This window comes from Carassius auratus, chromosome 50, assembly GCF_003368295.1.
Source record: "Carassius auratus strain Wakin chromosome 50, ASM336829v1, whole genome shotgun sequence".
In the NCBI taxonomy this organism is placed as follows: Eukaryota; Metazoa; Chordata; class Actinopteri; order Cypriniformes; family Cyprinidae; genus Carassius; species Carassius auratus.
The window spans coordinates 18522126-18546886 of record NC_039292.1 but is presented as its reverse complement, the minus strand read 5'-3'; the positions used below and the strand labels follow the sequence as shown (position 1 = coordinate 18546886).

Sequence of the window (24761 nt, the reverse complement as noted above, 5' to 3'; positions counted from 1 at the left end):
AAAGCTCTTGGGGTTTGAACATGGTCTCTGGAGACAGAGCTGCTCTATTCTGAGAGGATCACAATCACTCCACACTCACAATGTAAATGAGATTTTCAGTCCACACTCCCAGTGTCTCTGTTTGATTGGTTACATGATCTGAACTGAAACAGACCAGTTTCACTTCTGCTGTAGTCAAGCAGCACACAGACAAACCTATCATTAAATTTGCAGGAGAGGGAGAAAATATATGTAAAATATAATACAAATAATGACAAATCGAACAAATCCATAATCATAAATCAAGAATCAGTCATTCTGACATTAACAGAATGTCATTAGAAAGATTGTAAATCTTTCTGTGGGTCAAATGGAAAGCATCACATCCAGACAGCAGAAGTGACTGAATGCAGTCTGTTCAGTTTGATTGACTGTATTAATATATTACACATGAAACATGATGATTATATTAAAACACTGACTCATTCTCTTCAGAAATACAAGATAAATGTTGATTGTGATGATACTGTGTTATTGGTGTTTGTGTTGATCAGTGTTGTGTGTGATTGTGTTCATCAGCAGCTGCAGTATCTCTCAGCTGTATCAGTGCAGTCACTGTGACTCTGACTGATGGAGGTTTTTGTACGACTCTTTATCACTGTGTGAACACATCTTTACTGTTGATCCAGTGGTAACTCTGACAGTAATAATCTCCTGTATCTTCAGTGTGGACTCCACTGATGGTCAGAGTGAAATCACTGTAAGATCCACTGCCACTGAATCTAGATGGAGTGTTTGACTCTCTTTGGTTTGCTGAATGAATCAAGCGTTTAGGAGCTTCTCCAGGTTTCTGCTGATACCAGGCCATACAAGTATATGAACCTGTACAGCCATTATGCACTACTGTGTTAGTTTTGCAGTTTATAGTGACTGTACCACCAATCTGAACTGTTTTAACAGATGGAGTCTGAGTCACAGTCACCTGCCCACTGAAACCTAGAAACAGAGTTGAAAGAACAGGTATATATGTGTAATATTCATTGTTGACAATATACTACTACTACTACTACTACTAATAATAATTTTTTACCTCTAATACATATGCAGAGAGTCAGTGTCCAGATGAGGATGATGATGTTGTTCATTGTTGTTGTTGTGTCTTGTGTGATGATGAAGATTGTGTTCTGTTCTGCTCTCAGTCATGAAGTGTTAAACTCACAGCACTATAAACTCTCTCATGCAAAGTGTCTCTATGTAAATGATCTTCACACACAGAACAGACAGCTGTCAGTCTCAGACCTCTAATAAATGACTCAATATGTTCATGTTCTAAAAAACATTAGAAACTTTAATGAATGAATATGAACTATAGAAACAACTATAGACAATGCATGTTTGAATTAATATTTGTTCAAACACAAACACACACACACACATTACTTGTTTGTTTCAGGTGATTGGAATGCACTACATATACAGTACAGACCAAAAGTTTGGAAACATTACTATTTTTTATGTTTTTGAAAGAAGTTTCTTCTGCTCATCAAGCCTGCAAACCTATTGTGAAATATTATTACAACTTAAAATAATAGTTTTCTATTTGAATATACTTAAAAAAAAACAATTTATTCCTGTGATGCAAAGCTGAATTTTCAGCATCATTACTCCAGCTTCAGTGTCACATGTAACATCCAGTCTATCACATGATCATTTAGAAATCATTCTAATATTCTGAGTGTTGGAAACAGTTCTGCTGTCTAATATATTCAATGAATAAAAGGTTAAAAAGAACTGCATTTATTCAAAAAAAAAAAAAAAAAAAATTCTAATACTGTTTTTTTTTCAATCGCTAACAAGCGCTTAACCATACTTCAGATACTTTTTCTAAACTCTTAACACAGACTAACACCTACAAAACACAATTGGCCAAATGGATCATTTTCTTCTCAAAAACACATTTTGTTAAATATATACTAAATCTTCATTTCAAAATAGAACGCATCTTTCTCTGCACACACCAACTTTACCAAAACACTGGAAATCTGACTCAAAATTAAATTATTCCGTCAAAGAATAACACTTGATTTCACCTCAAAAGGTACATGCAGTCAATCAAAGTACACCAGGTTTCAAAATACTGGCTATAGTTGACATCACAAAAACTGCATAGACTTTTCAGTCTCAGTTTTACAGGTATTTGCATGCAAAACATGCAATTCACTGTTTTACACTAAATTTCTTTGTTAGAAACTGTATGTCCAAATGTTTACTGTTTACTGCAGGAGGTACAGTAGAAACACGGTATGATAGAACAGAAAAGGTTTGACAGTATTGCTTACAGTGAACAAAATATCCATGAAACACATAAGAGCATTGTAACAATATTAAAACTCCATATACATCGGGAAGAAGGAGGCGGGAACCGGCGCACAATCAAAAATCACTTTAATATTCAAAAATAAAAGCCAAAACATAAAATAATGTCCCAGGCCTGGTCCTCTCTCGTCCTTCCCTATAGTCGCTCCAGTTTTATATCCTTCCATCTCCTACGTGGGACTCGATACTGGCGGTGGGGCGCAGGTGCAGCTCATCTCCAATCACTACACCTGGCCTCACTCCTCGTTCCCATGCCTCTCGGCCCCGCCCCACTCGCCACATACCCCATCGCCCCTCGCAGGCCGGGGGGTACCCTCGAGACTGCGCTCTATCCCCCCCCCTTCCCTCTGGGGGGGACCGCTCATGGGGACCTGCAGGAACCTGGGGGTAGGACAGACGAGGCGAGAGAAAAGGAGACGGAAGGAGGAGCGACAAGGACGAGAGAGGGGAGAGAGAAAAAAAAAAAAAATTCCGGTTCCCAGACGCACTGCTGCTCGGCCCTCCACCAGCTGGGTGATCTCCTCCGCGGTGCCCGGCGGTGGCACTGGACGGCCCTCGGCGGACGGCACGACACTCCTCCGCCGCCCGGTGGACGGCTCCTCCGATTTTGGGCAGCGGCAGGAGTCCCCCGTTCCCTGCCCCTCCGGATTCCATCACGGAGGCGGCAGGCTCCATCCCCCTGGCGAACGGCGCCGACTCCTTCGCTCCCTCACCCCGTCCCCGGCAACTCGCTCCAGCCCACCGCCTCGAGCGTCCATGGCGGCACATACTTCGCCAGCTCGAGGGCACCGCGGATTCACCACAGCGGCGAGGGATCTTCAGCAGCGCGTCCCTCCTTCTCCCGGGCTTCGGTACCACTGTAACAATATTAACTTCCTATTCATCGGGAAGAAGGAGGCGGGAACCGGCGCACAATCAAAAATCACTTTAATATTCAAAAATAAACAAAACAGCGCATCAGCCCCTCATGGCGACTGCCGCGCACAAATAAAAAGCAAACACATAAAATAATGTCCCAGGCCTGGTCCTCTCTCGTCCTTCCCTATAGTCGCTCCAGTTTTTATATCCTTCCGTCTCCTACAAAAAAACAACAACAGCAAAAAGCCCAGATAAAAAGGGGGAGGGGGGATAAAAACAATCTCTCATTGCTCCTGCTCCCATCACTGCTCCTCTCACTGCTCCTCTAACTGCTCCTGCTCCTCTCACTGCATCTCTGACTGCTCCTGCTCCTCTCACTGCTCCTGCTCCTCTCACTGCATCTCTCACTGCTCCTGCTCCTCTCACTGCATCTCTCACTGCTCCTGCTCCTCTCACTGCATCTCTCACTGCTCCTGCTCCTCTCACTGCATCTCTCACTGCTCCTGCTCCTCTCACTGCTCCTGCTCCTCTCACTGCATCTCTCACTGCTCCTGCTCTTCTCACTGCTCCTGCTCCTCTCACTGCATCTCTCACTGCTCCTGCTCCTCTCACTGCATCTCTCACTGCTCCTGCTCCTCTCACTGCATCTCTCACTGCTCCTGCTCCTCTCACTGCTCCTGCTCCTCTCACTGCATCTCTCACTGCTCCTGCTCCTCTCACTGCATCTCTCACTGCTCCTGCTCCTCTCACTGCATCTCTCACTGCTCCTGCTCCTCTCACTGCATCTCTCACTGCTCCTGCTCCTCTCACTGCATCTCTCACTGCTCCTGCTCCTCTCACTGCATCTCTCACTGCTCCTGCTCCTCTCACTGCTCCTGCTCCTCTCACTGCATCTCTCACTGCTCCTGCTCCTCTCACTGCATCTCTCACTGCTCCTGCTCCTCTCACTGCATCTCTCACTGCTCCTGCTCCTCTCACTGCATCTCTCACTGCTCCTGCTCCTCTCACTGCTCCTCTCACTGCTCCTGCTCCTCTCACTGCTCCTCTCACTGCTCCTCTCACTGCTCCTGCTCCTCTCACTGCTCCTCTCACTGCTCCTGCTCTTCTCACTGCTCCTTCTCCTCTCACTGCTCTTCTCACTGCTCCTTCTCCTCTCACTGCTCCTCTCACTGCTCATCTCACTGCTCCTGTTCTTCTCACTGCTCCTGCTCCTCTCACTGCTCCTCTCACTGCTCCTGCTCCTCTCACTGCATCTCTCACTGCTCCTGCTCCTCTCACTGCTCCTGCTCCTCTCACTGCTCCTGCTCCTCTCACTGCATCTCTCACTGCTCCTGCTCCTCTCACTGCATCTCTCACTGCTCCTGCTCCTCTCACTGCTCCTCTCACTGCTCCTGCTCCTCTCACTGCTCCTCTCACTGCTCCTGCTCTTCTCACTGCTCCTTCTCCTCTCACTGCTCTTCTCACTGCTCCTTCTCCTCTCACTGCTCCTCTCACTGCTCCTTCTCTTCTCACTGCTCCTCTCACTGCTCATCTCACTGCTCCTGTTCTTCTCACTGCTCCTTTCACTGTTCTTCTCACTGCTCCTTCTCCTCTCACCGCTCCTCTCACTGCTCCTCTCACTGCTCCTCTCACTGTATATCTCTCTGCTCCTGCTCCTCTCACTGGGCCTGCTCTTCTCCCTGGGCCCCTTGCTCTTACTCTTACATACATTACAGTGTTTGTCTTTTTCTGTTTCTGTTTCCAAAAATATCACTCTTCAAAGTCCTCCTTTTATTGTATAAGTGTCAATGTAATAGAAAAAAAACCCTGCCATTGAGTCTAAGCCAAATTGGAATCAGTTGTGGTTGGCCCAATTTACACAAAATAAATCAGCTAAGATATATTGTTTTTGAACTGATATCATTGCAGAAGCAGAGGTTTTTATACTGTATCTAAGGTTTGGAACATAGTTTTTGCTATTGTGGGATGTTGTGTGTTAACATTTGTAAATACTACAAAAACGATCCATAATTTTGTTGGGAGGTATAGCTTGTCTGTTCAGAAAATGTAAGCATTGTGGAAATGTGTTCAATGACTCCATATTGTGTGAAAACGACATGAAATGTGTGAATGGTATGGCCACAATAGACAGATGCTGTGCTAATTGTGTTTAGAGTTTTGAAAATGTGACAACTGTTTGGACAAATGCTTGTTAGTGACTGAAAAAAACTGTAATATATATTCTAATAATATATTTGCTTTACTATCACTTTTTATCAATTTAAAACATCCTTGCTGAATAAAAGTATTGATTTTATTTAAAAAGAAGAAATAAAAAAAAATTACTGACCCCAAATTATTGACCAGTAGTGTATATTGTTATTACAAAATATTTATATTTAGAAAACAAAGCTTTTTTTATTTTATTCTTTACTTTTTATTCATCAAAGTATCCTAAAAAAGTATCAATCATCATATTAGAAAAATTTCTAAAGGATCATGTGAGAATGATCCTAAACATTCAGCTTTGCATCACAGAAATAAAAGATAATTTAAAATATAATAAATTTAAAAACAATTATTTTAAATTGTAATAATATATCACAATATTACATTTTACATTTTTCTGTATTTTTGATCAAATAAATGCAGGCTTGATGAGCAGAAGAAACTTCATTCAAAAACATTAAAAATAGTAATGTTTACAAACTTTTGGTCTGTACTATACATACATACATATATATATATATATATATATATATATATATATATATATATATATATATATATATATATATATATATATATGTACAGCTTGATATTTAACAGTTGTGTTTAGTCTGGAAAGAGCTCTAATATAAGCTTTATTAAAGCATGTATTAAATGAAATGTTTATTGAAAACTTATTTTTAAAATTAATAATATGAATTCAAATTGATTTGAACTTAAAAACAATTTGTAACACCACGCCAGCAGAGGGAGCCCTCTGACTGGTACCACTTCCTCTGCTGCTTCTGTGATTACTTCCTGTTTTGCAGCCATTTAAGCATGGTCAGGCCAAACAGGCCTTTGTGAAGTATTGCCAATATTGATGCTTACTGAGCATTTCCATTGTCTTGTTCTGATTGCTACGTGTACGATTTATCACCTGTTTCTTTGGATTTTGCCTTTTAGATTTCCCTTGTACACTGTAAAAAATATTTTGTTGATTGAACTAATTATTTTTTGTTATCTTTATGTATGTTTTTTTTTTTTTTGAGTTAAACTAACTTATTTGGAAAAGTGTACCTGACAAATTTGGAAAGGTTTACCTTAAAAGTTATAAAGTACTATGACATGATTTACTTCGAATTTAAGCTTGGCTAACTGAAGTTAAGTTATCTAAACTACACCCAGTAAGTTCAGCCAACCATAGTTATCAATACTACATCCAATAATTTCAGCCAACATAAGTTAATTTATCTTAACTACATCCAATAAGTTAAGACAACTAAAGTTAAGTTATCTAAACTACACCCATTAAGTTCAGCCAACTAAAGTGGTGTTTAACAATTTTAAAACCCGCAGCGGTACCAAATAATGAATTACTACTTGAACATTAATTGGTAAAATACATTTGATTTAAATAAAAATGTATGGCAAATGAACGATCACTAATACAATTTTCAATACAACATTTATTGCAATGAACTCTTAATTGAACTCTTAACTTAATTGAAAAACAACTTAGTTAAAAGGTGTTTTACTCCTGTCTTAATGCACATTCGGGTTGAGTATCGATTGGGTTTTATACAATACTGGTGCCATTTTGATACTTTTAAAAGGGTACTGGTGCCTGAACTGATACTTCTATAAAAATAAAAATTTAATAAAAAAACCCTAAAAAGGATATCATTAAAGAACATTAAAAATATTTAAAATAAATCCATAGCATTCACACGCTCCTTGGATACTCTCATTTCTCAAGCTTCCCTTACTCTAAGCCTAATAAATGTATTTCATGATCTGGGTCATTATTAATTATAAAATCACTAATTATGTTTCTACATTATCTCTGTCAATCACTCTGATATTTAGTTAAAATGAGTGTTGTCTGTCCCTGTCTTTAATCAGTTCTGTGTATTACTGTATGGTCATTCTTTATAAAGGAGCAAAAATGTTGTTTGTAAAGTACATTACTGTGCAAAAGTCTTAGGCACATTAGTATTTTCACCCAAAAAAGGGTTTTAAGCCAGTTATTTATATATTTTGCTGTGGTATGTCAGTAGGAAATTTTAGTTTACATTCCCAATCATTCATTTTGCCATTAATTTTAATAATAATCTAGTGAGATTGTTGAATGCACAAGCAGTCTGACAACAGACTGCCTAAGACTTTTGCACAGTAATATATGTATAAAGGACATATAATTAGATTAAGTATATTTAAATACAGTACAGACCATAAGTTTGGACACACCTTCTCATTCAAAGAGTTTTCTTTATTTTCATCACTATGACCTGGCCTCCACAGTCACCGGACCTGAACCCAATCCAGATGGTTTAGGGGTGAGCTGGACCGCAGACAGAAGGCAAAAGGGCCAACAAGTGCTAAGCATCTCTCGGGGAACTCCTTCAAGACTGTTGGAAGACCATTTCAGGTGACTACCTCTTGAAGCTCATCTAGAGAATGCCAAGAGTGTGCAAAGCAGTAACCAAAGCAAAAGGTGGCTACTTTGAAGAACCTACAATATGACATATTTTCAGTTGTTTCACACTTTTTTTATTTATAGAATTCCATATATAATTCCACATGTGTTAATTCATAGTTTTGATGCCTTCAATGTGAATCTACAATTTTCATAGTCATGAAAATAAAGAAAACTCTTTGAATGGGAAGGTGTGTCCAAACTTTTGGTCTGTACTGTATGTGTAACTAAAGTATGTTGTGGCGAGTGGGGTGGGGCCGAGAGCAATGGGAACGGATCGAGGGCGGTGGAGTGATTGAAAATGAGCGACACCTGCTCGACCCACCGGTCTCGAGTCCCACGGAGGAGATGGAAGGATATAAAACAGGAGTGACGACAGTGAAGGACGAGAGAGGACCAGGCCTGGGCTTCTCTCGTCCTTCACTTTCGTCGCTCCTGGTCTAAGCTTTCCAGGGCCCCCTCATTCCCTGAGATTGCAGACAAGGACTCTGTCCCCAACCTGAAGAACCACACCTCTGCTCCATTTATCATAGTATGTCTTCCCTTTGGAGCTGGACTGTCGGCTGTTTGCTTCTGCTATCCTGTATTCCTACACCATTCTTCCTGCCCATTTCTCTGCATGTCCTTTTGGTCCATTAGTTTCAGCTCCAAATCTGGGAATGAAATCATTGAAAACCCTGTCAGCAGACATCTTACCAGCCTTGTTCCTGGTGGGGTAGGCTTGTGCAAATCTTGTGAAGTGATCAACCACTACCAGTATATAGTCATATCCACCTCTGCAGGCTTCCAGGGGAAGGAAATCAATGCAATGCAAGGGGTGAATTTGATGTGATATGGCGCTGGGGCATTCGATAGCCCAAAGGCTATTCTAACCCACTCGTAGAACCCCCAAGGGGGTATGAACAAGGTCAGGTACCTTGATACTTCAGCAATAAAGCAATAAAGATATGATTAGGAATGTGAGTGTCAGTCCATTGTTGGTCAGTTATGCTCACCTGAATCAAACAAGACTATAGCTGGGTACCTGCCAATCAAACATTTCAGCAGACTTTTTAGGGGTGCCCAGCAGGCGATGTTACTCTGGCTGGTCAGTACATGTGGATTTTGCTGTTTCTTTTGCTTGGGTTGTCTTGTTATTTGTTTGTTATTTGTTACTTTTTGGGACTGAAGCTGCTCACCGATCTCTGGGTGTTCCCCCATTTCATTGTCTGCTGGTGTATTGCATGACATGTTATTGTTGTTATGATCTCCTATCTCAACCTTGGCGCTGTTTGCTTGTGTTACCTTTTGTCGGGGGAGTTGGCCCAGTCTGCGCTGGTGCTCATTCTCATCACTTATTATTGACATGACCTGGCACATGATTTCCTAATCTGTGACTTGACTGTTTTAGATTAGAGGCATCAGTAGCTGTCGGAGGTCAGCATATTTTTGCTTTCTCTCCGAGGTGAGACCTGAATCTTTATTTACAAGCATATCTTTAAAATCCCCTGGTTTTATTATCCTCAACACCACATCAACCTGACCACCTTTGCTTCTGCAAAGCCCTCTCTCACTCTCTCGTCGATTTGTTTGCTGATATTGTTGTCATTTAAATCAGAGTTCTAACTAACTATTGTAACTGAGATGAATAAACTCTTTAGCTGATTATTGAAAAACAAATACATTATTCTTCAAGCAATAACAAACATTTTCAAAAGATTTTGTGCGGAATTTTGTCAAACTAAATGTCTGAGTGTTGTCAGCAGCTGAGGTGTTTGTGCTCTCAGTGTGTTGAAGTGTTGTTTCTCTCTCTGCTGGAGTTTGTGTTCACTCGAGTGGAATAGAGGTTTTTGTACGAGTGTTTCATTAGATTGTATCAACATGGTTGACTTTCGGCGGAGGAACTAAACTGGTGCTCTGGCTCTTTTAAATCTCCACTGAAAACATACAATTTAGCTCATACAAAAGTAGTAAAAACTGAAATGACATAATTATTATATTGTAATAGTTTTATAGTAAATATGTAATCTAAAATATTGTCATGTTTAGATATAAAAAAACCTGAATTATTCACTTTTTCATAATGTGGCTCACTGTGAGTTTAATAAGTATATCACAGTTTTTCTTTCGTTTTTTCTTTATTTAATTCCATTATATATGCAGGCATATACAGCTAATCTTTTATTGTAGATATCATGCATGGAAAAACAAGGTTTGTTGGTAAAATGGGAATGGAGCTACTTTCTGTAGTTCAGGCAATGATTTTGAATTTGTTTTGCCAATGATGTGCTTATAATTCAGTTAGTTTTAATACAAGCACAATTTATATAATAAATTACTTGATTAAATTCTAATTCCATTAATGTCATTTGTAGTCGCATAATCTAGGCATTAAATTGAGTTACATTTTGACTTGAATATCTCAGCTAACTAAATTGTAAAGACTTCTTAAGGATATACAAACTACTAGAATTAAAGGCAGTAAATATCTTAGTATGTTTAATTTCATTAATGAGGTTTCATCGAACTGTATGTAGTGATTGTGAAGTTTGTATATAAGCTCATTTAAAATGTTGATTTTGTTGTTTTCTAATCTAATCAGCTATTGTGGTCTGACCTGCATTCTCATTCTCTTTTGAAAAAAAAAAAGAACATGTAAGAGTGTAATATATAAAATGAAATCAAAAAATGAAAAATGATATAAAATAAAAACTCTATGTTGGGGTATAAAAACGACTGAAATTAAAGCAGTGTATTAATACATTTACTTTCATAAAGTTTTCATAGTTTGATATATATGTATATTTTTGTTGTTTTTTTGTGTAGTTTGTGTGTATATATATATATATATATATATATATATATAGTGATTATTACAGTATTCCACACGTCTGCTGCTGAAGTCATGTTGAAATGATGTGAATGCTGCAGGGCAGAAGAGTGCTGGAGCTGCAGTGTGTTTTCTCTGTGTTTGTGAATGTGTTGTGTTTGTCTCCTGCAGCTGGTCCCACAGTGAAGCCCTCAGTGTCTCTGCTGCCGCCCTCTTCTCTGCAGATCTCTGGAGACTCAGCCGCACTGCTCTGTCTGCTCAGCTCTTACTCTCCACAGGGGGCGCTGGTGAGCTGGACACTGGACGGCTCAGAGGTCACCGAGGGGGTTGTGACCAGCGCAGAGAGCGAGCAGGACGGCCGCTACAGCCGCAGTAGTGTCCTGACCCTCAGCAAAGCACGCTGGGAAGAGGGAGAGCTGTACGTCTGCAGAGTAACACATGATGGAGCTCCTCATGAGGCCTCGTTCCACAAGAGTCGCTGTTAGTCGCTCGCAGTGCTGATGTTTCTCCAGTGAGCGCTGCTCTCTCCTGAAGATGAGTGTATCTGAGTGTCCTGTGTCAGGCAGGATTCACATGAGTCTAGTGCTGCAGCTGAAGTCATTTACAACTCAATACTGAAAGAGAGCTCTAGTGTCAAAGCACTGGCTGATCTTTCAATCTGCTGTGTTTGCTGCAACATTCAATAAAGCTTCTCAACAAACTCCATTTGTGTCTGACAACATCATTCAACTAACAGATGAAGATGCATGTAGTGTTTGTCCAGGTGTTTTTCAGAAGCTCGATCACTAGCAGTAAATCTAGTCAAACAAAGCTCTTGGGGTTTGAACATGGTCTCTGGAGACAGAGCTGCTCTATTCTGAGAGGATCACAATCACTCCACACTCACAATGTAAATGAGATTTTCAGTCCACACTCCCAGTGTCTCTGTTTGATTGGTTACATGATCTGAACTGAAACAGACCAGTTTCACTTCTGCTGTAGTTTAGTAGCCCAGGTGGAAAGGAAATGTTTTTAAATTGTGCTTTTTGGGATGTACTTATATTTCAATCATGCCATATTAAATGCATATTAAATGTATTATCTTGAAACAATAAGTATATTAAGCATAGTTAAACTTTATATTATTTGCAATATATTTTAATATATTAAATTGTGCTAAATTGGAAGCACTTCAATTACATTTAGTGCAATTTAAGTGTATTTCTTTACAATTAATTAAAAATAAAAATAAAAAAGAATCCTGTTGCTAAATAAATAAATACATTGTAAATAATCCACGTCCAGGCACTCACATAGTCAGCAAAGAAAAAAATTAGAATGTTAATTCTAAGACAGGGCTACTTTTTAAAAGGACACCAACATGTGTGTCAGCCCAAACAGGCCTTCACTGGGGTGTGTGACAACAGAGCAGGGGTGTCAAACTCAATTTCTGGAGGGCCGGAGCCCTGCAGAGTTTAGATTCAACCTTAATTAAACACACCTGATCCAACTAAGCAAGTCCTTCAGGCTAATAAGATAAGATTAGATTCAACTTTATTGTCACTGCACATGTAAGGTACCACGCAACAAAATGCAGTTAGCATCTAACCAGAAGTGCAATAAGCAGTAAGTATAGAATATACAAGGTCTACAATATGTACAATAACTATACAGATAAGTATGGACATAATTTACAGATATTAAATACTATCAGCATGATATACAGATAGGTGTACTATTAACATACTATACAGATGGATTATGTAAAAGTGTTTGTACACTATAGGCAGAACTATGAAAATCATTTACACTATTGCAATGGAAAGTAAAGTGCATAGAAAAAAAATAGTGTGCAAATGGATTACTCAGTGTTTCTTGATAAACAGACAGTAGTGCAAGTAATAACAAGGTTACTGTTTTTTTGTATGTTGTAAATTAATAAATCAGTCAGATGTAGTGGAGAAGAGGGGGAGGAGTTTGTGTGTATGGTGTGGGTGTGTGTGTGTGTGTGAAGCGCATCCCGGAGGGCAGGAGGTTAAACTATGGTCAGGGTTAGATGAGTCCTTAAGAATGCTGCGAGCTTGATGTAGACAGTATTTTCTCTGGATGTTCTTAATAGCAGGAAGTGATTTCCCTGTGATGCGTTGGGCAGTTTTCACCTCCATTTGCAGTGCCTTGCGGTCAGCCACTGAGCAGTTCCCTATACCAGACTGTGATAAAATTGGTCAGGATGCTCTCGATCGCACACCGGTAAAAGTTCACCAGGATGGTTGAAGACAGCTGGTTCTTCTTCAGTGTCCTGAGAAAGAAGAGGCGATGGTGAGTCTTCTTGAGCAGGCTGGAGGTATTTGTAGTCCAGGACAGGTGCTCCGAGATGGTGGTTCCCAGGAACTTGAAGCTGGAGACACGTTTGACAACCATCCTGTTAATGTGGCTGGGGTCATGTGTGCTTCCTTTCTTCTTCCTGAAGTCCATAATGAGCTCCTTTGTCTTACTGGTGTTAAGGAGCAGGTTATTGTCAGCGCGCCATGTGGCCAGGTGCTGTACCTCTTCCCTGTAGGCAGTCTCATCGTTGTTACTGATGTGGCCAATCACTGTGGTGTCATCTGTAAACTTATGATCCATGCACAGGCTTGCAGTCGTGGGTGTACGTAAGTTGTAAAGGAATAGGCTCAGCACACAGCCCTGTGGTACACCGGTGTTAAGTGTGATGGTGGTGGAGTGGGTGTGGCCTGACCTAACATACTGAGGCCTGTTGGTCAGAAAGTCCATAATCCAATTGCAGAGGGAGGTGTTAATGTCCAGGTCTCCAAGTTTTGTGGTCAGCATGGAGTGAATGACGGTGTTACATGCTGAACTGAAGTCAACAAACAACATCCTAACATACGTGTTGTTATTGTCCAAGTGTGTGAGTGCAGAGTGCAGCACTGTGCATACTGCATCCTCTGTGCTCCTATTTCTGCAGTAGGCAAACTGGTGTGGGTCCAGTGTGGGTGGGAGGCAGTCTTTGAGGTGTGCTAGGACCCGAAGCACTTCATAATGATGGGTGTGAGTGCTACAGGGTGGTAGTCATTTAAGCACAATGGGGAGGAGTGTTTCGGCAATGGATGTGGTCTTAAAACATGTTGGCACAGCTGCTTGGCTGAGGGACAGGTTGAAAATGTCTGTGAAGTCCCCTGCAAGCTGCTTTGCACAAGCCCTGAGCACACATCCAGGAATGCCGTCCGGGCCAACAGTCTTGCGTCCGTTGATCCGGCTCAGTACAGTGTGGCCGTCTCCTTGCTGTCACTGTTGAAGCGAGCATAAAAGTAATTCAGCTCGTTAAGGAAGGAGACGTCTGTGACCGTTGGAGTGGAGTTGCTTGACTTGTAGTCACTGATGATCTGGATGCCCTGCCACATGCGTCGGGGGTCAGAGTTGGAAAAGTGTTCCTCTACCTTCAGCTTGTAGCAGTATTTGGCCTTTTTGATGCCCCTTTTCAGGTTGGCCCAGGATTTGCTGTACGCCTGAGTATCATCTGACCTGTAGGCAGTGTTGTGGGCTTTCAGCAGAAGTCGTGCCTCTATGTTCATCCATGGCTTCTGATTAGGGTATGTTGTGATCTGTTTTTCCATTGTAACACTGTCAATGGTAGTGTTGATGTAGTCCAATACAGAGGAGGTATAGATATCAATGTCAATGTCTGTGTGAGAGCAGCCTGAGAACCAAACATACTCCAGTCCGTGTATTGAAATCTGTCCTGAAGTAAAGAGTCTACTCCAGTTGGCCACACTTTGATGGTCCTCACTGATGGCTTCACACTGTTGATGAGTGATGAATACTTAGGGGTGAGAAACAAAAAAAGGTGATCAGACTGTCCGAGGTGGGGGAGGGGGTCATGATGTAAGCTCCATCAATGTTTGTGTAAACATGATCCAAAGTTTTGTCTCCTCTGGTGTGGCAGGAAACATGCTGGTGGAATTTGGGGAGCACCGTCTTTAATTTGCAGTGATTCAAATCACCCGTGACAATAAAAGCAGCCCCCGGGTGAGCAGTCTGTTGTTTACTAATGGCTGCATGTAGTTTGTTCAAAGCAAGCTTGGCATGAGCATCCCTTGGAATATAGACTGCGGTTATTATGGTGGAGCATTTAGCCATGACAAACTCTAGCTGAGCAGTGTCTCCCAACAATGACAGTGTTCGTAGACCAAGCTTTGTTGACATAAATGCACAATCCACTACCTCTTGTCTTGCCGGAGTCATCTGCCGTTCTATCTGCCCGGAGTGTGTAGCGTCCGGCTAGCTCAATAGCATTATTTGGTATGTCGCTGTGTAGCCATGTTTCTGTGAAAACCATGACATTGCAGTCCAAAAGTCTCTTACTGTGGGTGATGCGAAGTCGTAACTCGTCCATTTTGTTCACCAGTGACCGCACATTAGTGAGGAAAATGCTGGGTAAAGAGAGCCGGAGCATTGTTAACTTTAGCTTAGCTCTTAAACCTCCGCACCCACCCACCCCCCCTCCCTTGTTTATGATCTCGACGCCGCCTGCGAGGCTTCGGGTGTTCTGTCGATGTCAGCGATGAGCAGTGTTGGGGGTAACGCATTACAAGTAACTCGAGTTACGTAATCAGATTACTTTTTTCAAGTAACTAGTAAAGTAACGCATTACTTTTTAATTTACAAGAAAATATCTGTAAATGACCATTAAATCCCCCAAGCATTGAAGTGGGTCGACACCTTTACTTCCAGCCACAGAGGGCGGTGTTGCCATGGAATAGTCAAAAAAGGACTTTATTATTAAATCGAGGCAAATGTCACTCAAGAACTATTTATTTTTTTTGTTTTGGTTGTCTGGTGATTTTTGCATAGTGCTTAATGCGGACATTGTGTTCCTGTTTGTTTTTCAAGAGTGTTTGTTTCTTGCCTCACGCTTTTATTTTGAAATTTGAAAAAGGAAGTGAAGTGGTGCTATGTGTGTACATTGGCGCACTTTTTTGTACGTGAAGCGTCATTCTGACTAACGTTACCAGAGAAGAAGGATGAACTTTTGGGTGCACGCTCTACATATATACGGTTAAAGGTTTCTCCCTATCTCTTAGCTCCTGGCTGATGAAGGGCACAAGGTATCGTTTTAATTTCATGCTGTGTGGTAAACTTTGAAAGACTTTGAAGTGTTTATTTTAGCGATTACCTCTGAAGCTATTAACTAACGTTTAGCTGGTTGTTAGCATATATGCAAGTTTCGAATATCAGTGATGACCATTTCACTTGCTAATTTTGTTATTCAGAGAGAGTGTGATTCATGGTTACTGTATTATTTCCTCGTCAATGTTACAGTTTTTCTTGGTTTGCACACCAGGTGGATTGTTTACAGTAAATCAGGACTTTATTTGGTCATTTTATGTTTTATGTTTTTCGCACTAATTTGATGTCAATTAACATATAGTTCTCATTGAACTTTAAAAGGACATTGATGTGATTTATAAAATCAAATGGGTCATATAAGTAGCACTTTGAAAGAAGTTTGTCAGTTGTTTAAAACTCATTTATTCGTTGGTGCTGTATCTGCATTAAATATGGTTACTGTCAGTGTTAAAATAATTCATATTATTCAGGCTTACTACAGTACAGTAAGGCAAGGTTATTACATTAGCCTGTATACTAAAAATGTGATTTATTGTCATACAATTTATGATGTAGGTCAATCAGATTGCAACTGTGTATCTATTAGTTTATAGGTTTGTTTTGGACATTTATTTACAATTTGCAGGAAGATGTCTAATGACACTTTGTTTGTTTGTTTGTTTTATTCAGCTCTTACGGTGTTTTTGAAGATTAAACCCTTTGTAAACATCAGTTTCTGAGAGTAAAGTGCATCTGTTCAGCTGGGAATGCTACAGTAAGAGCTTGCCCTTACTCTGGAGAGTAAGTGCTTTACCAAAAAAAAAAAATAATAAAATAAATAACAGCTACACCTCATCAGTCCCACCACATATCTGAAAGCTGTTTAATGACAACCAAAGGATTTAGTCTGGAGATCTAAGTCGGTGGCACTTCTTTAAAGAAAATGGATGCTTCTGAAAATAAAGAACCAGACCAGCACGTGGAGGCCCCTTATAATAGAACGGAAGAGGAGGAGCTTCATCGATCTGGTCGACAACGGAAACCCACGGAAAAGATGCGTGTATTTAAAGAAGGTGAGGCCCTGAAAAAGGAGAAAAGATTGATTCAGCTGTACGAACAATGGAAGGTCCTGGCTCGCAACACAAGGGAAGAGCTAAAAACAGACATTAGTGAGAGCCAACTGGTAGCGCTTATTAATACACTTGAGAAGGGAAGGGATGATGTCATGCACGTCTACCTGGAAATTAGAGATCACATCGCTCCATCCAGTGACACTAGACGCAGAATTGATACTTGTGAAGCTGTGACAAAAGATATTTCGAAGATAATTTTTGACAGAATGGCATGCCTTGAGGACTTTGACAGAGAAAATGTAAAACACAGTCTTCGTGAGATACTCCATCACGATTATGCTCGCTCTGTCTACGGATCCACAGTCTCACACCCCACATCATCAAGGTCTACAGTTATGTCCATTGCAGCTAAGCGAGCGGATGCAGCAGCTGAATTAGCAGCCAAAGAAGCAGAATACTCAATGATACAAGAGATCGAAGCTCAGAAGTGTGAACTGGAAAAACTAAAGGTAGAGAAGGATCTAAAAGCAGCTAGAGCCAGACTGCAGGCCTATGATCAAGAAATGGCACAAGAAGACAGCATTCATTCTTCAGATTCAAATTTAGGGGAACCGCAGGATGTGAGTGTAACGCCACAACAGCATTTGATTCCATTTCCTATTCAATGTCCTACCAACATCACAGCAACGCGTCCTACTGACTTCACAGCAAAATCCTCACCTCCAAGATCTGATATATCTTATCTCGCTCAAGCTGTCCAAGATAGCATAGCTCTGAACAGGCTGCCTGCAACAGAACCATCTGTGTTCAACGGTGATCCTATCCAGTTCATTGAGTGGAAGGCTGCATTTGTGTCGCTCATTGATGGAAAGGCCATTTCTTTTGCTGACAAGCTGCACTATTTAAAAAGGTACGCTGGCGGTCCAGCTCGTAAGTCTCTTGATGGTATCTTCTACAGGAATGATAATGAGGCTTATAATGATGCGTGGAACAAGCTGAACCAACGGTATGGACAGCCATTTGCTATACAAAAGGCATTCAGGGAAAAACTAGCCAAATGGCCTAAGATTCATCCTAGGGATGCTGAAGGTTTCAGAGAATTCTCTGACTTCTTGAATGCTTGTCATCAAGCTATGCCTCATGTCAAAGGGCTTGAAATATTAAATGATTGTGATGAAAATCAGAAACTTGTACACAAATTACCAGATTGGGCAGCAGCACGTTGGAACCGTCAGGTCACGCAGACACTGATTGAGACTCATGACTTTCCAAAGTTTATAGATTTTGTGACCTTCATGTCGATGGAAGCAGAGATTTCTTGTAATCCTGTAACCTCCTTCAGTGCTCTTCGTGCCTCTGACCCTACTTCAGAAAAACGGAACCTTAAGGACAGTAAAAGGAACAGGGCTAACGTCTTTCACATTCAAACAGCCACAGAAAATAAAGAAAATGACGAAAACGAACAAAAGCCCACTAAAGGGAATTTCAAAATGTGTTTCTTCTGCAAGGACGACAAGCATAAGATTCACAACTGTCCTAAATTTGTGGCAAAATCATTAGAAGAGAAACGGAAATATGTGAAGGATAACAAACTCTGCTATGGTTGCATGAAACCAGGCCACAGCGCAAAAGACTGCCGTCACCGTCTGTCCTGTGACACCTGTAGAGGTAGACATCCAACGTGTCTACATGATGAAAACTATACAAAGAAAGTCAACTCTGCACCAGTTTCAAACCAAGGTGACACAGAGATAACTACTTCTACATCTCACAAAGTAGAGAATAATGAGCCATCCACCAATACTTCAATGATCGTGCCAGTGTGGGTGTCAACCGAGAGGAATCCAGGCTCTGAAAAACTTGTTTATGCTCTGCTTGACACCCAGAGTGATACTGTGTTTGTCGACAGAGAGCTGAGCATTAAGTTACAAGCTGACTCCTGTCCGGTGAGACTGAAGTTGACAACCATGACTGCAAAGGATCTTGTCATGCCGAGTGAAAGGGTGTCAGGTCTTAAAGTAAGAGGGTACAGCTCCTCCGTTGTCCTCAACCTGCCCCCTGCCTACACTAAGGACTCCATTCCAGTGAACCGTACTCATATCCCTACTTGTGACACAGCACGACATTGGAAGCATCTCTCTACAATAGTGGATAAAATTCCAGCTCTGCAGGATTGTGAGGTTGGTCTCCTGATAGGCTACAACTGTCCAAAGGCTTTGGCACCAAAACAGGTGATTTTAGGAGGAGACGATGAACCTTATGCAGTCCATACAGACCTAGGATGGAGCATTGTTGGTCGCCTGTCTTCACACAATGAATCACAAAGCTTCAACACCATCTGTCATAGAGTCAGCATAAAAGAGCTCCCTCCAGTGACCCCAGCAGATGTTATTAAAGTATTGGAGTCTGACTTCAAAGACGCTGGTGAAGATGATAAAACTGTGTCACAGGATGACATCCTCTTTTTGACCAAACTGCAGCAAGGCATAAGGAAGAATGACCACGGGCATTACGAGATGCCTCTTCCCTTCAAAAGAAGACCTAATTTCCTTAACAATAAGCAGCTGGCCATTGTAAGGCTCAATCATCTTAAAAGGAAATTGCTGAAAGATGAAAAGTACAAGGAACACAATGTGAGGTTTATGGAAGAGGTCATTGAAAGAGGTGATGCAGAAGAAGTGCATGATGAAGGAAAGGATGGAGAGAAGTGGTACATCCCTCATCATGGGGTGTACCACCCTAAGAAGCCAGACAAGCTCCGTGTTGTCTTCGACTGCTCCGCCAAGTACCAGGGAACCAGCCTCAATGACCACTTGCTCCAAGGCCCAGATTTAATGAATAATCTGACTGGTGTTCTTGTAAGATTCAGACAACATCCCATTGCCCTTATGTGTGATGTTGAAAAGATGTTTCACCAATTTCACGTGGAAGAAGCAGATCGAAACTACCTCCGTTTTCTCTGGTGGAAAAATGGAGACTTAGCTTTACACCCACATGAATACCGCATGAAGGTCCATCTTTTTGGTGCAACCTCATCACCTGGATGCGCCAACTATGGTCTGAAACATCTTGCTAAGGAGAATGAGGGTATGTATCCTCTTGGCTCTAAATTCATCACAAAAGACTTTTATGTAGATGACGGTGTCACCAGTGTAGTCAGCACAGAAGAAGCTATCCAGGTAGCAAGAGAAGCTCGACAACTGTGTGCCTCAGGCGGTCTTAGACTGCACAAATTTATTTCAAATGACAAAGTTGTCCTGGATAGCATTCCAATTTCTGAACGAGCTGTTGAAGTAAAGGCGCTTGACCTCAGCTTCGAAGACACACCTTTAGAGAGAGCTTTAGGGATCCACTGGCACATTGATTCTGACAACTTCAGATTCTCTGTTGACCTCAAAGACCAGCCAGCAACACGCCGTGGCATACTATCCACAGTTGCATTTCTGTATGATCCACTGGGCTTTATTGCTCCTTTCCTGCTCAGTGGAAAACTAGTGCTTCAGGAAATGTGCAGAAACGGAACAGGCTGGGATGACCCCCTTCCTAAAGAATTGCAGCCTAGCTGGGAGCATTGGAAAGCAGATCTTGTGAACTTGGAAAAGATCAGTATACCCCGCTGCTATGTGCCTGCAAACTTTGGAAAGGTCATCAAAAGGGAACTTCATCACTTCTCTGATGCGAGCAACAGCGGATATGGCCAGTGTACCTATTTGAGACTCACAAGCAAAGAAGGAAATATCCATTGTGCCCTGGTCATCGGTAAATCCAGAGTTGCTCCCATTAAGGTCCAGACCATCCCCAGGCTCGAATTGACAGCTGCTGTCATCTCAGTTGCCATGAGCAATATGCTTAAACGGGAGCTACAATATGCAGACATAGAAGAGCACTTCTGGACCGACTCCCAAGTGGTTTTGGGATACATAAACAACGAAGCACGCCGTTTTCACACATTTGTGGCGAACAGAGTGCAAAAGATACATCTCAGCACTACTCCTCAACAGTGGAGATATGTTCCCACTAATGAAAACCCTGCTGACCATGCGTCGAGAGGTTTAAACGCTGGTGAGATTCTTACATCTAATTGGTTGACAGGGCCAGGATTCTTATGGAAGAAGGATATACCTCCTGTTGCAGATATTGACACAGCACTAACGATTGGAGATCCTGAAGTGAGACAGGCTCAGACACTGAGTGCACAAGCAACAGAAGTCAGCCTCTCAGACCGCTTGTCAAAGCTGTCTTCGTGGTCTGGAGCTGTCCAAGCTGTGGCTCGCCTCATTCGACGAGCCAAAGGGGACAAATCCAGCAGCCACAGTACGGTAGCTGAACGAGAAGATGCTAAACGCATCATCATTAAAGATTTACAAAGAAACACCCATCCAGAGGATATCAAGTTATTGAGCAAGGGGACCCAGCTGTCACCTGGCAGCAAGCTGTATCATCTTGATGCCTTCCTGGATCAAGAAGGAGTACTCAAGGTAGGAGGAAGACTTTGTGATGCATCTTTACCCAACTCAATCAAACACCCAGTGATCATTCCTAAAGATCACCACATAACGAAGATGATCATCTCTCAATGTCATGAGAATGTCAAGCACCAAGGAAAGGGTCTCACAATTAATGAGATCAGATCACAAGGCTACTGGATTCCAGGAATTAGCAGAGCAGTAGCATCCCATGTGCATCACTGTGTGACATGTCGGAAGCTCAGGAGACCCACAGAAGAACAAAGAATGGCCGACCTCCCTTCAGAGCGTACGAATCCATCCCCACCGTTTACGTACTGTGGCATGGACTGCTTTGGTCCCTTTATCACTAAACACGGTCGGAAGGATCATAAAAGGTACGGCCTCCTCTTCACGTGTTTCAGCTCCAGAGCTATTCATATAGAAATGCTAGATGACATGTCTACAGATGCTTTCATCAATGGCTTACGCTGTTTCATTGCATTGCGGGGAGCAGTGCGCCAAATCAAGTGTGACCAAGGCACCAACTTTGTAGGAGCCAAGAATGAGCTGAAAAATGCTCTCAAGGAGATTGATGCTGATCGTCTGACAGTGTTCTTAGCTGAAAAACAGTGCGATTTTGTCCTAAATGCGCCCCATTCAAGTCATGCTGGTGGGGTATGGGAGAGACAAATCAGAACAGTGAGGAATGTTCTTCGCTCAACTCTCTCACTCTATTCTGGCAGACTGGACGATGCATCACTGCGGACATTCTTTTATGAAGCTATGGCGATCGTAAACAGTAGACCACTCTCAGTTGATAACTTAAACGACCCCAACAGTCTTGCACCTCTCACCCCTAATAACCTGCTTACTATGAAGTCTATTCCAGCATTACCACCACCAGGCAGATTCATCAGAGAAGACATCTATGCAAGGAAAAGGTGGCGTCATGTTCAGTACCTTGCAGAGCAGTTTTGGAGTCGTTGGCGTAAGGAGTATCTATCCAACATTGCCATCAGACAGCGCTGGCACACAGTAAAGAGAAACCTGCAAGTAGGAGACATTGTCATGGAAAAGATTGATGATCTGCCCAGAAATGAGTGGCGGTTGGCCAGAGTTACAGAGACTACTACAGATAAAGACGGGCTTGTGAGAAGAGTAAAAGTATGCCTTGGTGACCGAAATCTGGAAACGGATGTTCGTCGCCTCAACAAGCTGTCTGTCATTGAACGCCCAGTCCAGAAGCTGATCCTGTTGCTAGAGACCGTCTAGCTCCTACCAAGAGCAACCAAGTGTATCCTTTTCTTTATATTACTTGAATTCTAGAAATGCCTTAGTATGGACACTTTATGTCCATTTCTTAAAGTAAAAGGTCATTTTCATTTGAAAAACATTTGTAATTTATATTCCTTAATGTCATACAAATCACTCATGTTTTGGTGGGAGTGTAAATGACCATTAAATCCCCCAAGCATTGAAGTGGGTCGACACCTTTACTTCCAGCCACAGAGGGCGGTGTTGCCATGGAATAGTCAAAAAAGGACTTTATTATTAAATCGAGGCAAATGTCACTCAAGAACTATTTATTTTTTTTGTTTTGGTTGTCTGGTGATTTTTGCATAGTGCTTAATGCGGACATTGTGTTCCTGTTTGTTTTTCAAGAGTGTTTGTTTCTTGCCTCACGCTTTTATTTTGAAATTTGAAAAAGGAAGTGAAGTGGTGCTATGTGTGTACATTTGCGCACTTTTTTGTACGTGAAGCGTCATTCTGACTAACGTTACCAGAGAAGAAGGATGAACTTTTGGGTGCACGCTCTACATATATACGGTTAAAGGTTTCTCCCTATCTCTTAGCTCCTGGCTGATGAAGGGCACAAGGTATCGTTTTAATTTCATGCTGTGTGGTAAACTTTGAAAGACTTTGAAGTGTTTATTTTAGCGATTACCTCTGAAGCTATTAACTAACGTTTAGCTGGTTGTTAGCATATATGCAAGTTTCGAATATCAGTGATGACCATTTCACTTGCTAATGTTGTTATTCAGAGAGAGTGTGATTCATGGTTACTGTATTATTTCCTCGTCAATGTTACAGTTTTTCTTGGTTTGCACACCAGGTGGATTGTTTACAGTAAATCAGGACTTTATTTGGTCATTTTATGTTTTATGTTTTTCGCACTAATTTGATGTCAATTAACATATAGTTCTCATTGAACTTTAAAAGGACATTGATGTGATTTATAAAATCAAATGGGTCATATAAGTAGCACTTTGAAAGAAGTTTGTCAGTTGTTTAAAACTCATTTATTCGTTGGTGCTGTATCTGCATTAAATATGGTTACTGTCAGTGTTAAAATAATTCATATTATTCAGGCTTACTACAGTACAGTAAGGCAAGGTTATTACATTAGCCTGTATACTAAAAATGTGATTTATTGTCATACAATTTATGATGTAGGTCAATCAGATTGCAACTGTGTATCTATTAGTTTATAGGTTTGTTTTGGACATTTATTTACAATTTGCAGGAAGATGTCTAATGACACTTTGTTTGTTTGTTTGTTTTATTCAGCTCTTACGGTGTTTTTGAAGATTAAACCCTTTGTAAACATCAGTTTCTGAGAGTAAAGTGCATCTGTTCAGCTGGGAATGCTACAATATCTGAGTTACTTTTTCAAAAAAGTAACGCCAGTTTCTTTGTTTTTCCATTTATTGACTGACAAGTCTCCAGTCCCCATACTGAGAGAAATCAGAAGTACAGAGGCGTTGTGTGCACTGTGTGAACATGATGTAGTTCTAGACTAAATGTGAATGTGTATTAATTCATTCTACTCACAAAATAATTTAGAGTTAGTATTCTTCAAAATGAATTAAAACAGTGTAATACAAACTTAAAATATGACACAAACCTGCAATAATTAAATGTTAAATAACACAAATGTATCTAATCCCATTTTATTAACTTTGCTGCTGTCCTTTGATGATCCAGTTCAACCATACTAATAAGCAAAAATGACTTTAGATAAACTAACAATTGTGCTTCATTTTTTTTTTTTTTATTGCTGAGGAGTGTTGAATCTTCTCCTGTGTGCTACTGTACTGATGTGAATTTACTTTTCCTTCAGCCTGAGGTTTATTCTTTACACTTTTTGGTGTGAAAGGGCTTTTACATTTTCTATAAATAGAACTTCTTATATTAAAAACAATCAAGCCCTGCTCATATTTAAAAAGTAACGCAAAAGTAACGTAATGCATTACTTTCCATAAAAAGTAACTAAGTAATGTAATTAGTTACTTTTTTGGGGAGTAACGCAATATTGTAATGCATTACTTTTAAAAGTAACTTTCCCCAACACTGGCGATGAGTCGATGATTGTTGATAAAACTGTTGGAAAAGTCCTCACCGATATCCAAAAGCTCCTGTCTGGTGTAGGATGTTAAAGCAAAGCTGTTCAAAATGAACAGACCCGA

General features: G+C 41.0%; 1 protein-coding gene and 1 gene segment (V, D, J or C); both read left to right on the top strand.

Moving 5' to 3' along the window:
* Positions 1 to 10755: 10755 nt before the first annotated feature.
* On the top strand, positions 10756 to 11391 carry LOC113066480 (immunoglobulin lambda constant 7-like). The segment is given in 1 exon segment: positions 10756 to 11391. A coding segment is annotated over 1 exon segment (393 nt).
* A 3958-nt stretch (positions 11392 to 15349) lies between these two features.
* Positions 15350 to 23904, top strand: LOC113067232 (uncharacterized). Its single transcript, XM_026239556.1, has 2 exons — positions 15350 to 15772; positions 16464 to 23904. The coding sequence occupies exon 2, from the start codon at positions 16717 to 16719 to the stop codon at positions 22564 to 22566; it is 5850 nt and encodes a 1949-aa protein (XP_026095341.1). The 5' UTR covers positions 15350 to 15772; positions 16464 to 16716; the 3' UTR covers positions 22567 to 23904.
* Positions 23905 to 24761: the final 857 nt, after the last annotated feature.